The sequence below is a fragment of the Zootoca vivipara genome, chromosome 11, assembly GCF_963506605.1.
Source record: "Zootoca vivipara chromosome 11, rZooViv1.1, whole genome shotgun sequence".
NCBI classification, from domain to species: domain Eukaryota; kingdom Metazoa; phylum Chordata; class Lepidosauria; order Squamata; family Lacertidae; genus Zootoca; species Zootoca vivipara.
The window spans coordinates 53,783,070-53,799,240 of NC_083286.1; the positions used below are offsets into that span (position 1 = coordinate 53,783,070).

The window sequence follows — 16,171 nt, forward strand, 5'->3', positions numbered from 1 at the left end:
TCTTCTAATATAAATAAGCATATCCCAAGATTTACTGGGACTTACATTATCACCTTAATTGTGGCCCTTTGGACCCCTGCTACAAAATAAATGCACTTTTCGACGATATTCTAATTTTCCGAGTTTCAACTGTATATGGGTGATGGGCCCGCACACAAATTTTATTATTATCATTATCATTATCATTATTATTATTATTATTATTATTATTATTATTATTAACCCACCCAGAAACAGACACTCCTGAGTAGGCGCTTTAGTTTGAAGCAGGCCGCGTTGCCCCGGAAACGGCTGGCACGAATCTGCCGCGCCGAAAACCGCTCCTCTGCTTTCCCCGCCCAGTTTGACACCCGCGGGCGCAGATTCCACACGAGGAATTCCCCGTTTTTGTAGTAATTCTTATGACCATGCGGAGTATCGAGCCTCGTCTACCCAGTTCCCTGTCCCTCCTAAAAGACGAGTTCCTTCTCTCTCCCCCCCCCCAATTCCAAAAAATAAATAAAAGCATTATTAAAAAGGAAACCGCTATCATTTGCTTTTCTCTCTCTTGGTGCAATTCAAAGGAGAGCAACCCAAATGTGGGGTTGCTAACCCCCCTCCCCTTTTATCCCACCCCTTCGAGGATGCACACGCGTTACCTGCCACCCTCTCACCTGTTCCCTCCTCTCGAGGAGCAGCAGGCAGAGCCCGCTTGTGCTGAACGTGGCTGCGCAGACGAGGAGGCTGGGCGACGGGGAAGAAGTAGGGGAAAGGGCAAGAGGAGGAGGGGAAGAAAATAAGCACCGGCAGGTCTGGTCCCAGCCCCCTCCGCCCGCCCCCTCTGCAGGCTGGGCCAAGGGATTGCATCAGGGCGTGCAAAGGGAGAAGACCTTCAGCCCAGGAGACGGAAGAGGAGGCGGCGGCCATGGCTCTGCTCAGAGGCAAGTAGTTGTTCCCCGGGCTTAAAACTTCTCTTTCCAAATCTATTTCAGGGCTGCATTTTGCAAGCCTGACGCTGCTCTCTCGCTTCCAGATCTGGGACAAGCACACGCCCTAGAAACTACAAATGCAAGATTTTTTATTTTTATGTTTACTTTCGTTTTTAAGTTGCGTTGTGTGCTCACTCAGCTCGAATAAACACGGCTTTGGAGCAAAGAACACGAAGCAGCGCAGGATAGGATGAACGAGGCTTGGGGTGGTGTTTTTTTATTATTATTTTATTGCCGGCTTGAATACCTATGCTTTTTATTGTATATCTTTTTTTCTTCAAAGGCAGAGCTTTTCAATCAGGTTTTATTGTGTTTGCTCATGGCAGCTGCCCCGGGAGTTGAACTGGGATCGTTCCCATTTTGCAGATGGGGAAACGGAGGCTGAGAGGAGAGAGGGTGGGTTGGGTGCCTTGCATCTTACCGGTAGATATGCTTACTCAGGAGTGACGGTGTGCGCGTTTGGGGCTAGTTCCTTAGTAAGAGTGGTTCTCTAACTTTTTTTCCTCTGGACCACACTTTCAGAGTAAAAAATTGCTCGCACCACACTGAACTTTTTATTGATAAGAAATGCGTTGAGAAACAGCTCCTAGCATTGCTTGATTCGTATAACAGGTTCTCAATCATTTTGAAAGATATCTATCCACATTCTCCAAAATTATATATATATATATATATATATATATATATATATATATATATATATATATATATATATATATATATATATATATATATATATATATATATATATAATATTTTACACTGAAATGTTTACTGTAGCAAAAAGTCACCAACTGGAAAAAGTTTACTTTTAAAACCACATCTAAAAATTAGACTGCACTCATTTAAGCATTTCAAAGCTTCCGTGAATAGGATGGCCTCATAATAATACCGTAATTGTTTTATATAGTGTATTTCAAATGTGCAAAGCCGTTCTTGCATATTATCTCAGTAATCTTTGCAAGACCCTTGTAAGTTAGGCACTGTAGGGGGCTTGCTGGTGGTGTAGCCAAGCATGTTGAACTAGGTAGGCCCTTCTTGAGATCATGAAATAGGACATGGGAGGTGCTGTGGGTTAAACCACTGAGCCTAGGGCTTGCTGATCAGAAGTTCGGCGGTTCAAATCCCTGTGACGGGGTGAGCTCCCGTTGCTTGCTCCCAGCTCCTGCCAACCTAGCAGTTCGAAAGCACGTCAAAATGCAAGTAGATAGATAGGAACCGCTACAGCGGGAAGGTAAACGGCATTTCCGTGTGCTGCTCTGGTTTGCCAGAAGTGGCATTGTCATGCTGGCCACATGACCTGGAAGCTGTACGCCGGCTCCCTTGGCCAATAATGCGAGATGAGCGCGCAACCCCAGAGTCAGTCACGACTGGACCTAATGGTCAGTGGTCTCTTTACCTTTACCTTTAAGCATATGTGGACTTCAGTGGATAAGGAGTTAATGATTTTGCAAAATGCCTGGTAAACAAGCTTTGGAAGCTGCAGAGACTTTGTATGCAAATAGGGAGACAAATGCTGTCATGAGTGTATACTAGTTTCCACATAATGAACAACATTGCTGAACTGGATTGCATTTCTAAACTTGTGCAATGCCCCAGGTGTTTTTCTGTTTTTCTGTAACCATGAAAAGGCACAGCTTGCAGCCTTTGAGTCTGAAAGGCTTGCAGCCTTTGAGTCTTATACTCCTTTCAGGGAGTATAAGAGGCTATATGAGGGACCCAGGTGGCGCTGTGGGTTAAACCACAGAGTCTAGGTCTTGCTGATCAGAAGGTCGGCGGTTCGAATCCCTGCAACGGGGTGAGCTCCTGTTGCTCGGTCCCAGCTCCTGCCCACCTAGCAGTTCGAAAGCACGTCAAAGTGCAAGTAGATAAAAATAGTTACTGCTCCAGCAGGAAGGTAAATGGCGTTTCCATGCGCTGCTCTGGTTCGCCAGAAGCAGCTTTGTCATGCTGGCCACATGACCCGGAAGCTGTCTGCGGACAAACGCCGGCTCCCTTGGCCTATAGAGCGAGATGAGCGCCGCAACCCCAGAGTCGGACACGACTGGACCTGATGGTCAGGGGCCCCTTTACCCTTTACCTTTAAGAGGCTATATGCTACTTTCAGGATCAGAGACAACATGCTGGGAGAGGGCTGTTGCCCACATGGCCTGATTGTGGCATCTTTTTGGCATTCAGAGAAACCGATGCCGGATTAAATAGGCCTTTGGTCTGATCCAGCAGGGTACTTCTTCAGACTCTGGGGATAAAAGACCTTGTCAATAATGAGTATTACAGGGAATTGATGCCTTAGTGATGTCTCTAGTGATGACTGCACACTTTTCCACACAGCTCCTCAAAAAGAAAAGACTTTGGACCCAATTTAAACAAATATTAACTATGAAAGCAGGCTTTTTTTCATATTACTTCCGTATTACTTGATACTCAGTTGTTGAAAGAAGAACAGCTGTATTCATTGAAGGGGGGCTTTCCTTTATCTCAATGGGCTTCTGTCAACAGATGGTCATCTTGAGAGCCTTGCTAGTAGAGCACATGGCTTTGTGAAAGGTCCCAGGTTCAGTGCTTGGTGCCCCCCATGATGTTGAGTTGGAAAGACTCCCTGACTAAAACCCCAGAGCCCCACTTCTCTATTGCAGAGAATACTGTGCTCACTGAGCCAATATTTTCCATAAGGCAGCTTCCTGTACCTCATCATTGTGTTCTCCATCTTTTCCCTTCCAGGTGTGTTCATTGTTTCTGCCAAGAGGACTCCATTTGGGGCTTATGGGGGCTTGCTCAAGGACTTCACTGCCACAGACTTAACGGAGATTGCAGCACGCTCAGCCCTGGCTGCTGGAAAAGTGTCTCCCGAAATCATTGACAGTGTGGTTGTGGGCAATGTCATGCAGGTTGGTAGGATGCCAGCTGTCAAATCCTCTTGTTGCTCTCATTGCTAATGTTCTTTCTCTTTCTACATTTGCCCTGTTGCTCCATTCCAGAGGAGCTAGAAATAAACTGGAACAACTGCAGCTCTAACAAGTCACTTGTACAACAGTTTCTCTTGGAATATTTTATGTCATTGAATTTGCCCCTACTGGCATTGTTGGGGGTACCGTGTTTCTCATATTTTAAGGCATCCCCAAAAAATAAGCCATGACAGGATTTCAAAGGGTTGGTGAAAAATAAGACATACCCCGAAAATAAGCCCTATCGCAAAGCCCCGACCGAGCGAGAGGCGAAGGCGCGGGACCCAGCAGGAGCTCCCTGCCTGCTTCCCCGAGCCGTAGCGCATCGGGGGACAGAGCCGAAGATCGGCGGGCGCTCCTTGCTGGGCTTGACAAGCCCGGGAAACAGCGCCCGCCGATCTTCAGACCTGTGCTGTGTGACAGGCGGGGGTGGGGGGGAAGCGGAGATCGTTCTCCGCTCTCCCCCCACCCCCGCCTGTCACCGAAGATCGGCGGGCGCTCCTTGCTGGGCTTGACAAGCCCGGCAAACAGCGCCCTCCGATCTTCGGACCTGTGCTGTGTGACAGGCGGGGGTGGGGGGGAAGCGGAGATCGTTCTCTGCTCTCCCCCCACCCCCGCCTGTCACCGAAGATCGGCGGGCGCTCCTTGCTGGGCTTGACAAGCCCGGCAAACAGCGCCCGCCGATCTTCGGACCTGTGCTGTGTGACAGGCGGGGGTGGGGGGGAAGCGGAGATCGTTCTCCGCTCTCCGCCCACCCCCGCCTGTCACCGAAGATCGGCGGGCGCTGTTTGCTGGGCTTGACAAGCCCGGCAAACAGCGCCCGCGTGCACTTTATTAAAAAATAAGACATCCCTTGAAAATAAGCCATGTCGTGTTTTTTTGAGGAAAAAATTAATATAAGACATGTCTTATAATATGAGAATGAGCTGCATATGAGTGTGTAAATATGTTTTTGCACCCTACAGAATGTGTTTTGCTTTCTTTAAAACTTTTTTCATTTTTTTTCTGTGTGCGGATAACAAGTACAATCTTTAATGAACAAAGACATTTAACCCAAGTTCACATGTCTTTTTTAACACAGTGAAAATTGAAGCTCATTATATAACTAATGCTAACCAAAGCCTTTTTCTGCCTTTCTTTATATTCCAAACTCTTGCCTGTGGTGTGCATGCTTTCTGAATTTCCTATGCAGAGAAAGGCTTTGGTCCTTAATATCCTAGGATAATTTGCTTAGGGTAATTTATATCGGGGAGATTTTTACTTTGCTTCCCCCCACCCAAAAAAAAAAAACACATGCCAAATTGAACATGTTTATTTTATTTGTATTTAAGAAAGAAATCTACAAAACACGTCCCCTGTTTGTTTGTTTTTTGTCTTGTTACAACTCAAGTATTGGACCTAAATTATTTCGGGGTGAAATTAGAGTGTGCTTAATGTGGCTTAAATGCTGTATTTTATGGAAATCTGACTGGGATAGTTGTAAATTTTAAATACAATCACATGTACTTCACTTACATTGTTTCTACCCCCCGATCCTTAAATTTAAACAAAAAAAGCTAAACCAGGGGTGGGAAATTGCCAGCCTGCAGGCTGAACTCGGCCTCCCAGGAGTTCAGATTTTCCCTGCAAGGCCATTTCTCCCTAATCATGCCCAGCATCCCAGCAGGCATGAGGTATTCCACCATGATTATTTATTAAGATGGCTAGGCTGCTTTTTACCAAAGGTCCCCAAACAACAGAATCAGCAATAGGGCAACATAAAACTCCAGAGCAGGCTAAGCAACTCCTCCAAAAGCCTGGGATAACACAGGGCTTGACGAGGCAATGGAAGGCCAACAACATTACCATCCACATCTCCAGGGGGGAAATGTTCCAAAGAGGGAGGGGAGATCCAAATTAGCCAGTGGAACATGATCTGACCCATCTCTACCCCTAAGGTAACCCTTGCAAAAGAATTTTGAGTGTGCTGTCACCCTAAACTTCCCTTAAAGTTACATGCAGCTCGATCCTACGCATGTTTAATCTGAGTTAGTTTCGCTGTGTTCAGCAGAGCTTGGTTCCAAGCAAGTCGGTAGCATGGCATCTATGCAGGCCGATCCTCTGTATGTTTTCTCACTTCCAAGCATTGCGGTTTATGCGTTACCTGCATTTCTTGCTTTGAGCAGCCTTAACCAAGGGGTACGTTTGCCCTTCCTTGCAGAGCTCTACGGATGCTGCTTACCTTGCCCGGCACGTGGGTTTGCGTGTTGGAGTTCCAGTCCCAGTTCCTGCCCTAACAGTCAACAGATTGTGTGGATCAGGCTTCCAGTCCATCGTCAATGGATGTCAGGTACTCGATTTGCTCTCGCAGTACCCTTTTGTTAAGTTCCTCCTGTCCTCCACCAGCCTAGCTGTCCAGGGCAGGGCAGGCAGACACTCCAGAAATGGGGAATATAATAAATGTGTTGGATACTCCCACCTTTTTTTTTTTAATTGCATGATAATAACCAGGGAGTTGCAAAGTGGAGTCAAGGGCTTTACTGTGAATGGCTTACACTACTTCTTTGTAAAGCAGTTCACACAACTGGTGATGAAAGAGAAAACAAAACAACAGAGCAGAGTAATATTCTTACTTCATCAGATACATGTCCTCAATTTAAGCTTGGCCAGCCCAAACAGGCACAAACTATATGCCTTACAAAATGTGCTCAGACCTGGAGTGTAGCGAGTCTGCAATGACATGGAATTCTGTAGGAAGCAAGCGCCATCAATTCGCTCTTTGCGCTCTCAATTTCTAAACTCAACACAAAGGGACCACCTTATGATTAAGCAGCAAAGTACCTAGGGTCTGGCAGGCTTGAGAGGGAGGCCCTGGGACCTCCATTGAGCCTATGGGCTCGAGCAGGCGTCCCCAAACTTCGGCCCTCCAGATGTTTTGGACTACAATTCCCATCTTCCCTGACCACTGGTCCTGTTAGCTAGGGATCATGGGAGTTGTAGGCCAAAACATCTGGAGGGCCGCAGTTTGGGAATGCCTGGGCTAGAGATTCCCACCACCTATGACATAGGTGATGACTTTAAAAGGGCGGATCCTATGGAAGGGGGTGGTCTCCAAGCTATTGAAGGCCCTATAAACTTTAAATTGTTCCTGAAAAGAAAAGAAAGCCAGTGCAAAGTTCTTGGAGAAGCCAGTGCCATTAAAGCAAAAACTGGCAAAGTAGTAGCAAAATGACTAGGAAACGTAAGAGCCTTGCTAGATCATACAAAAGGACTAACTAGTCCAGCTTAGTCCCATTGTTGCCGATGGGAAACTTGCAAGCAAGACAGGAAAGCAGTTGCCCTGTCCCACTGTTGTTCCCCCAGCAACTGGTATTCAGTCGTATTGCTTTTGGGGGTGACAGATAGCCACTCTTCCTCTGCACGCAGCTCCTACTGCAGGTACACAATTTTTGGAGCCTCATTCAACACCCACAGGGTTGCGGAAAGGTGGTGTGGAGGAGTAGCATTTTTTCCTTCTTGCACTGGCCTGCTGTCCCTCCAAAAGCAAATTGGTATTGCCAAGTCCTTCCTCAGTCTAGATTCATTCATCTGTAATGAGCTGAGGTGTTTTCTGATGCACTTATCCGACGCACACTACTTAACCTGAAATGGTGAAATAAAAAAATGCCTAGTTACAGGTAGGTAGCCGTGTTGGTCTGAGTCGAAGCAAAATAAAAAAATTCCTTCAGTAGCACCTTAAAGACCAACTAAGTTTATATTTTGGTATGAGCTTTCGTGTGCATGCACACTTCTTCAGATACCTATCTGAAGAAGTGTGCATGCACACGAAAGCTCATACCAAAATATAAACTTAGTTGGTCTTTAAGGTGCTACTGAAGGAATTTTTTTAAAAAAATGCCTGATGAACTTTTTTCTCTCTTCTTCCACTAAAAACAGGAAATTTGCCTTAAAGAATCGGAGGTAGTGCTGTGTGGTGGAACAGAAAATATGAGCCAAAGTCCATATGCTGTCCGAAATATCCGCTTTGGGACAAAATTGGGATTCGATCTCAAGGTACAAGCGTTGGGTGCTTTGCCATTGCTCTTCGCAGCTTTGTATATATCTGGTAGTTGTTGCCTGGTAGTCATTCCTGAAGCTTGTTTGTGTTGTGTTGTTTGGCTTTTTCCTACAAGCACTGAATTCATTACCCCCAAAATCTTGTAACGGTGTTAGTAATCTTGTTGCGTTGCCTGTTTTATTCCCCTTGCAGCTGGAAGACACACTGTGGGCAGGGCTGACAGACCTGCATATTAAAACCCCTATGGGGGTTACGGCTGAAAACCTTGCTGCGAAGTACAACATCACAAGGGAAGATTGTGACCGCTATGCATTAAAGACACAGCAGAGGTGGAAAGCTGGTCAGTGGATTTATAAGGGTTAAAAACGCACAATAGCACCATCCATTTCAAAGGGAAGCCTAGTTCTCCTAAGTTGCAGGTGGTAGACCTATCTCTGGGCTGCACCATTCCACCTGCGTGATGGAATGCTCTTTCATGAAGAAAAAATTGCAAGGAAAAAGAGAGGGGGAATCTTTCCCTTTCCTCCCAGCTTCCCCCAAACGGCATTAAAAGGCTGCTGTGACTAAAAAGCATAGACTATTTTAAGATGAGCAAATGTTAACAAATTTCACTGGCCAGTTCTTTCAGGCTTGACCAAAAATATATATTAGTGAGCAAAACCTAACCAATGCTGAAGGAGCGTCTCCACCCCCATCGTTCTGCCCGGACACTGAGTTCCAGCGCCGAGGGCCTTCTGGCAGTTCCCTCGTTGTGAGAAGCCAAGTTGCAGGGAACCAGGCAGGGGGCCTTCTCGGTAGTGGCACCCACCCTGTGGAACGCCCTCCCATCAGATGTCAAAGAGAAAAATTACTACCAGATTTTTAGAAGACATCTGAAGGCAGCCCTGTTTAGGGAAGCTTTTAATGTTTAATAGATTTCTCTATTTTAGTATTCTGTTGGAAGCCGCACAGAGTGGCTGGGGAAACCCAGCCAGATGGGCGGGATATAAATAATATATTATTATTATTATTATTATTATTATTATTATTATTATTATTATTATTTCAGCATCTGCTTTGGAAAACCGTGTCATGTTGCTCATCCCTGTAGGTACCATAGGGAGTAAGTGCCACAGAGTGCTTGCAGTTTTCTACAGATGGCACATTTGCAAAGACATGGTTCCTTAGGCACCATTTTGCAGTTTCATTTTTATTTTTCATTTTACTTTTAATTTGTATACTGCCTTTCTATGTCACTGTGCACATGGCTGTTTCTAACAACAAAACATACAACAGAGACCACACAGATGGTGCAGTTGGTCTATTTGCCCTCCATCATCTTTCTTGGCTCTGAGTCAAACCAACCATCTTGGGGGGGGGGGCGCTGCTGGAAGGAGACCCCATGGACTGAGCATCGTATAACACCAAGCCTACAAGACCTACATTGGCACCCAGTACATTTCCGAGCACAATTCAAAGTGTTGGTGCTGACCTTTAAAGCCCTAAATGGCCTCAGCCCAGTATACCTGAAGGAGCATCTCCACCCCCATTGTTCATCCCGGACACTGAGGTCCAGCTCCGAGGGCCTTCTGGCGGTTCCCTCATTGCGAGAAGCCACGTTGCAGGGAACCAGGCAAGAGGGCCTTCTTGGTAGTGGTGCCCGCCCTGTGGAACGCCCTCCCAACAGATTTCAAACAGATAAATAACTCTCTGACTTCTAGAAGACATCTCTAGGCAGCCCTGTCTAGGGAAGTTTTTAATAGTTGATACTTTATTGTGTTTTTAGTATTTTGTTGGGAGCCGCCCAGAGTGGCTGGGGCAACCCAGTCAGATGGGCGGCATAGAAATTATTATCAGTGCTTTCCCCCCCTCAAAGGTACACAGTACCAGTACCTTTTTCCTAGAATCAAAATTGTGGCACTTACTGTAATGAGCTCATGGTGAGTCCCAGCACCCTTTTTTTCTAGAAGAGAAGCACTGGTTATCATCATCAAGGGGTGTCGTCTTTGTCATCTACCTCCAGCGCTGCCCCTGCGGAGGGTTTCTTTTAATTACTGACCTCTTTGGGTTCTCCCTCTGTGACGTGCTGACGTCAGCCTTCTTCTTTTTATAGCCCAAGAAGCCGGACACTTCAAAGCTGAAATGGCACCTATTGAAGTGAAAACCAGGAAAGGCAAGCAGAGCATGGATCGGGATGAGCACCCTCGACCGGAGACGACTCTGGAACAGTTGGCAAAGCTCCCTACAGTTTTCAAGAAAGATGGGACTGTCACAGCTGCAAATGCCTCGGTGAGCCAGGGAGCTTAAAATCCTGATCTTAAGAACGATTTGCTCAGGTGTGGCTGCTTTCCCTGGAGCTGAAGTTAGATTACTCAGGGTTCTTTAAAAAAAAAAGCATACCATATGAAATAGAGGGCGGGGTAGAAATTGATGATGACGATGACGATGATTTTATTATGGGTCAGCTATCCTTGCCCACAACAAGCCAGCCCCAGGGTGCAATTAATAAAGCCTTGCAAGCGATGCCATTTTTGCAAAAGCAGTAACATTTCAGAAATTGAGAATTTGCTAAGTCTGCTGCAAGAATTTTAGGGTTGCCATATTTCAAATAGTGAACATCCGGGCACAAAAGTTGTTGAGGCTGTTTCCTTGCTTGCTTGTTTGCCAAACTTGCAAAAAACAACAACATACATACAGGTTTTCCTGGACTTTTCAAGTGCTTTTTGAAAATTCCGCCCAGACACCATTTTTGAAGGGCGACCCCCGGGAAATTCCGGACACAAAAGGTCAGGTTTGACAGGGAGCTGAGTGGATGCTAGGACTTGGTGTAGCAGAATCAAGTTAGGAGGGACCTCAAAGATCATCTGGGCCAACCCTGGGCGAATGCTGGACGTCCCATTCCTCCCGACGTCCCTGACCGGTGGCCAGGCTGCCCCACAATCCTACAGTAGATACTGGATGTTTCTGTGCTCTGGGATCCTGCTCGGTCACATATTCGGTGTCTGTTTTTCTCTTCCTAGGGGGTATGTGACGGAGCCGGAGCAGTGATCCTAGCAAGTGAAGAAGCTTTGAAAAAGCACAGCCTCACGCCATTGGCTAGAATAGTAGCCTACCATGCGTCCGGATGCGACCCCAACATCATGGGGATTGGTAAGTTACAGTCTTGGGGACTTTCCTAACCATCATAGCACAGCATGTGCAAGGTAGTCCACGCAAATCCCAATTTTCTGCAAGAGCATAAAACCCAGAGTCCCTTTTCCTGGTCCCTTCTTTAAGGGAGCCTTGGAGCAGGATGACAAGGGGCAGGGCCTTTTCAGACTCCCTATCTGTGGAAAGCTCTCCCCAGTGAGGTCCCCCTGGCTCCTTCACTGACATCTCTTTAGAGCCAGGTTTTTAAGCAGAGCTGGATGGCCATCTGCCATGGATGCTTTAGTTGAGATTCCTGCATTGCAGGGAGTTGGACTGGATGACCCCCAGGGTCCCTTAGATGATTTATGTTCATGTTTCTAAATTTGTTGTAAGTCTCTGGGACATCTTTAAGTAACTAGCCTAATAAAAAATAAGAATCCTAATGGAGAGTACCCTTTCTGGAACAGAGTGAGTGGGCGTTGTTATATTATAATAATAATAATAATAATAATAATAATAATAATAATAATAATAATAATTTATTATTTATTCCCCAGCCACTCTGGGCGGCTTACAACAGAAAAATGAAATAAAACAATTAAACATTAAAAGCCTCCCTAAACAGGGCTGCCTTCAGATGTCTTCTAAAAATCTGGTAGCTGTTTTTCTCTTTGACATCTGATGGGAGGGCATTCCACAGGACAGGCGCCACCACTGAGAAGGCCCTCTGCCTGGTTCCCTGCAACTTGGCTTCTCGCAACGAGGGAACCGTCAGAAGGCCCTCGTTGTTGTTGTTGTTAAATTTATATACCGCCCTATACCTGCAGGGCTCAGGGCGGTTCACAGAATAAAGTTGCCTTTCCCTGTTGTTGTTGTTGTTGTTGTTGTTGTTGTTGTTGTTGTTGTTGTTGTTGTTTTTAATGGAGTGGGGGGGCACATATCAGAGCTGAGCAACCTGCTGCCCCCCCAGACATTGTTGAACTGCAACTCCCATCAGTCACAGCCAACATGGCCAGTGGTCAGGGATGATGGGAATTGTAGTCCAGCCACATCTGGAGGGCACATCTGGTGTGTGTATATATAAAGCACTGAACTATCAGTTCCTCTACTTGGCCTCATGCATGTGTGTGTTTCTAACAAAGGTCCAGTGCCTGCTGTTACTGAAGCCCTGAAGAAAGCTGGCCTTTCCCTGAAAGACATGGACTTAGTTGAGGTAAGGAAAGCTGTGCAGAACCCAAAACGAATGAAACAATACCTTAATATGGCCTTCAGATGGTCGGGTATTTATGGCCTTCCAGATTTTGCTGGACACAACTCCCATCATCCCAGATCCCTTGGCCACGTTGGCTGGAACTGATGGGAACTTGAGCTCAACTTTCCCCAAGATAAGCTATAGCCGAGTGACATTCACTTGGTCTGCCTATGAGTTAGGCCAGGCATCCTCAAACTGCGGCCCTCGAGATGTTTTGGGACTACAACTCCCATGATCCCTAGCTAACAGGACCAGTGGTCAGGGATGATGGAAATTGTAGTCCAAAACCTCTGAAGTTTGGGGATGCCTGAGTTAGGCATAGTCTTAAGTACAGGCTGCTGAAGATTGTTCATCTCTTATTGGAAGCAACCTTCAAACACTGGAACTAAAACTCCCTCACTCAGGAGATCTGTATAGCTATTTCCCTGGTAGCATTTCAGCACCTCTTTACTGTTGGTTCAAGCCAACATTTGGCATGAATATTATACATATTATTATTATTATTATTATTATTATTATTATTATTATTATTTAGCTCTCCAGTTCTTGAGTGATATTTTATTTGGAACTTGGTTGTGTTTTTAGCATATGTTTTGCAATTTATGTTATTAATTCTTTCAGGTCTGCCACCCTGAGTTTTATGAGTTATTTAAGAATGTCTGTAACCTCTTTCTAACTCATTTGGGAAGTTAAAGGTTTAAAGCAGGATTTGCATCTGACCTGTCATGTTCTCATTTTGATTTATTTTTTAAAAACCATATACTTTTGGCCTGTGGTTTTCTGCTCACCCACCCCTTGCGAAAGTTGCTTTCTGTATCACCTTTGAAGCATCTGAACTGTCTTCAAGGATAGCTTGTTTAGGGAAGCTTTTAATGTTTAACAGACCATTGTATTTTAATATTTTGTTGGAAACCACCCAGAAATTATTATTATTATTATTATTATTATTATTATTATTATTATTATTATTATAGCTCCAAGTAGAGTATGTTACAGCAGTCCAACCTATAGGTGTTTCCAACTTTTCTCTCTCTCTCTCATGTTTCAAGGTCAATGAGGCTTTTGCTCCACAGTACTTGTCAGTAGAGAAGGTTTTGGATCTGGACCCAGAGAAAACAAACGTCAATGGAGGAGCCATTGCTTTGGGTCACCCACTGGGGGCATCGGGTTCAAGGATCACTGCTCACCTGGTTCACGAACTAAGGTCTGTGAATAGCCTGAAGGAACCTCTTGGTAACGCTTCTCGATTTTGCTTTTTGAAATGCTGTGGAATGCAAGCTTGGAAGCAGGCGCGTAGCAAGGGGGTGGTCCGCCTCTAGCTCCTGTCTGGCGGGAGCAGCACCCCCGGCCCCTGGCCCACCCCTCGCCTCCTCTGTCCGAGCAGGAAGAAGCAGAGCGCGCTACAGAGCGGGTTGCCGGGCAGCGGCAAACTGCTCCGTAGCGCACTCTGCTTCAGAGCGCGCCTGCCGAACAGAGCAGCAGCGCCAACCCGGACGGACTGCGCATGTGTGGACATGCACGCCGCGGAGCGAGGCCCCGCCAAGCAGCACCGTTCACCCCTGCTTGGAAGAGAGTGCAGTTGGCATGTCAGTTTTAAGAAGATGACGTTGCTACTAGCAAGTCATGGAGGAGGAGAAGACCTTTGCCTGAGACCCTGGAGAGCTCAGAGTCAGGGTCAATAGTGGGCTAGGCAGATAAATAGTCAGAACTGGTATAATGAAGCTGAGATGAAAATAAACAGAATTCAGCTTGCTAATTGCAGTCTGGCTCAGATTCACAAGGAGTGTCGCTTGGTCCAAACAGCTTGGCTGTGTGTTCCCTTCCCTCCAGCAAGTATGTCAGGCTGCTCATCCGCTGTAGGAAACACTCTTCCCACCAACATCAAGGCATCGCAGTGCAATGTGCTTGGCAGTCCTTGCCCTAGATGATATCCTGTGGAGCAAAAAAAGAAGGAACGGTAGAACTCAAATCATTAAAAGTCCCTCAGAACAAATGACTCGGCAAGGCTTAGAATCACGATGCCTTGCTAACTTGTTTTCATTTTTTTTATAGGCGCCGTGGAGGTAAATATGCAGTCGGTTCGGCTTGCATTGGAGGAGGCCAAGGTATAGCTGTTATCATTGAGAAGACAGCCTAAAGGAAATTCGAGAATCTTGGATGGACTCTCCACCAACTGTTACATGCTCACTAGAAGAATTTAGAGGGGAGGGGGAGGAGATGGCCCCACTTGTTTGCAAATCCAGGAAGCAGACTGGTATGGACCATCTGGAAGGCTGGGGGTATATTGCAAAGTCTTTAGGAAAAAAGACTATAACCAGATAATCTCTTAATTCAATTGTGCGAATCTAGCTGTAATCTCCACTTATCTTGTACGTCCTGCTGAGTTAAAATGTGACTTCTAAGTATGAATTTTATTGAATGTTAAGCCGCCAAATATCTACTAACTATGCCTTACACCAAAACCTGCTATTTTATCAATGCCTGTCTTCCAAGCTGTTCCAAGCAAATGCAGGAGGGGACGGGATTTTGCATTCCTGCCAAAAAAAAGTTTTTCTTGAATAGATTTTGCATAAAGTGTGTGTACCGGCTGTGCAGTGTTAAGAGCTGGGAACAAAGTGTAACAAAACCAGTGTGCCTTTATGTGATAAAATAATAATAAAAATTAATCAAAGGATTCTAGTTTTGTCATCTTGTTCAGCTTGGATGTAGTTTAAATTTGGAACATAAGGCACTTTGGGCATTTGTGCCAAACCTGGTTTTCTTTCAAAGTATCTGGCATACTTTTAATAGTGTTGCTTCTCAGGAATCATCTACAGCCACAAGGTGGTGCATTTTCACCGCATTGCAGAGGCTTCTGTCCTTTTAAGCTGCTTAGCAGTGTATCCATATGGGAAGCGTTCTTCATTTCCGACCTGTACTCTGGAAACAGAGGGTTTCCCCCTGAATGTGAACTTTTTATTTCCCTATTCCTGTGGCGAATGACAGCCTTCCACAGGGCATGAGCTGAAGGGGCACCTAATGTTACTTTCTTTTTATTTATTTTGTTTTTTTGGAGGAGGGGGTAATGCTGAGTGAGCTTTGACCCAACTCTGCAACTGACTCTTTGCCATATTTAGTTTGGTGCAGGAAGGATTCCCCCCCCTTCCTTCCTTCCTTCCTTGAGTCAAGCTGATCGGAGACCCTAACCACTGAGAAGGACCTGTCTTTACATGTGGCATATGGCTTGGCTGCCTTGCTCAAGGTCAGATGGTATTTTTCTGCTTTGCGCATCCCTGTCTCGATGGCATCCCTGTCAAAATGTCAGGTGATCCCTGCTGGATCAAACCGAATTGAGGGTAATCGAGGTTCAAGTACATACCAGGGATTCCTTCTTCAAAAATCCTACAACCGCAAAGCCTTAAATTTGGGGATTGCAAAGAGCAGTTAGCCATGCTGAAAGAATTTTTTAATTATTGCAATGGTTTTTCATACATGCATCCATACACTTCTTCAACACCTTGCACAAAATCACAGTGGTGTACATGGGGAGGGGGGACATACTGTCACGTCTATAACAGAACAGTCATTGCTTTTCTCCCAAGAAGCAGGCGTCTTTTAATTTCGTGACTGTTGTCACCATCTACATTGATCAAGGAGAGAAAAGCAATGACAAACCTAGACAGCATCTTAAAAAGCAGAGACATCACCTTGCCGACAAAGGTCCGTATAGTTAAAGCTATGGTTTTCCCAGTAGTGATGTATGGAAGTGAGAGCTGGACCATAAAGAAGGCTGATTGCCGAAGAATTGATGCTTTTGAGTTATGGTGCTGGAGGAGACTCTTGAGAGTCCCATGGACTGCTAGAAGATCAAACCTATCCATTC

At 45.6% G+C, this 16,171-nt stretch overlaps 1 protein-coding gene across 1 annotated transcript; it reads left to right on the top strand.

The window, feature by feature from the left end:
- Positions 1-791: 791 nt before the first annotated feature.
- On the top strand, positions 792-14,983 carry ACAA2 (acetyl-CoA acyltransferase 2). The gene is made up of 10 exons (XM_035100373.2): positions 792-920; positions 3,690-3,856; positions 6,114-6,242; positions 7,829-7,945; positions 8,142-8,289; positions 10,042-10,217; positions 10,949-11,078; positions 12,200-12,270; positions 13,359-13,513; positions 14,362-14,983. The coding sequence occupies exons 1-10, from the start codon at positions 905-907 to the stop codon at positions 14,444-14,446; spliced, it is 1,194 nt and encodes a 397-aa protein (XP_034956264.1). The 5' UTR covers positions 792-904; the 3' UTR covers positions 14,447-14,983.
- The last annotated feature ends 1,188 nt before the right edge of the window (positions 14,984-16,171 follow it).

Coding starts and splice junctions, on each gene's coding strand:
- ACAA2 (XM_035100373.2), top strand. Junction 3,857..6,113: donor TTGTGGGCAATGTCATGCAG/GTTGGTAGGATG, acceptor CCTTCCTTGCAG/AGCTCTACGGATGCTGCTTA. Junction 12,271..13,358: donor AAGACATGGACTTAGTTGAG/GTAAGGAAAGCT, acceptor TCATGTTTCAAG/GTCAATGAGGCTTTTGCTCC.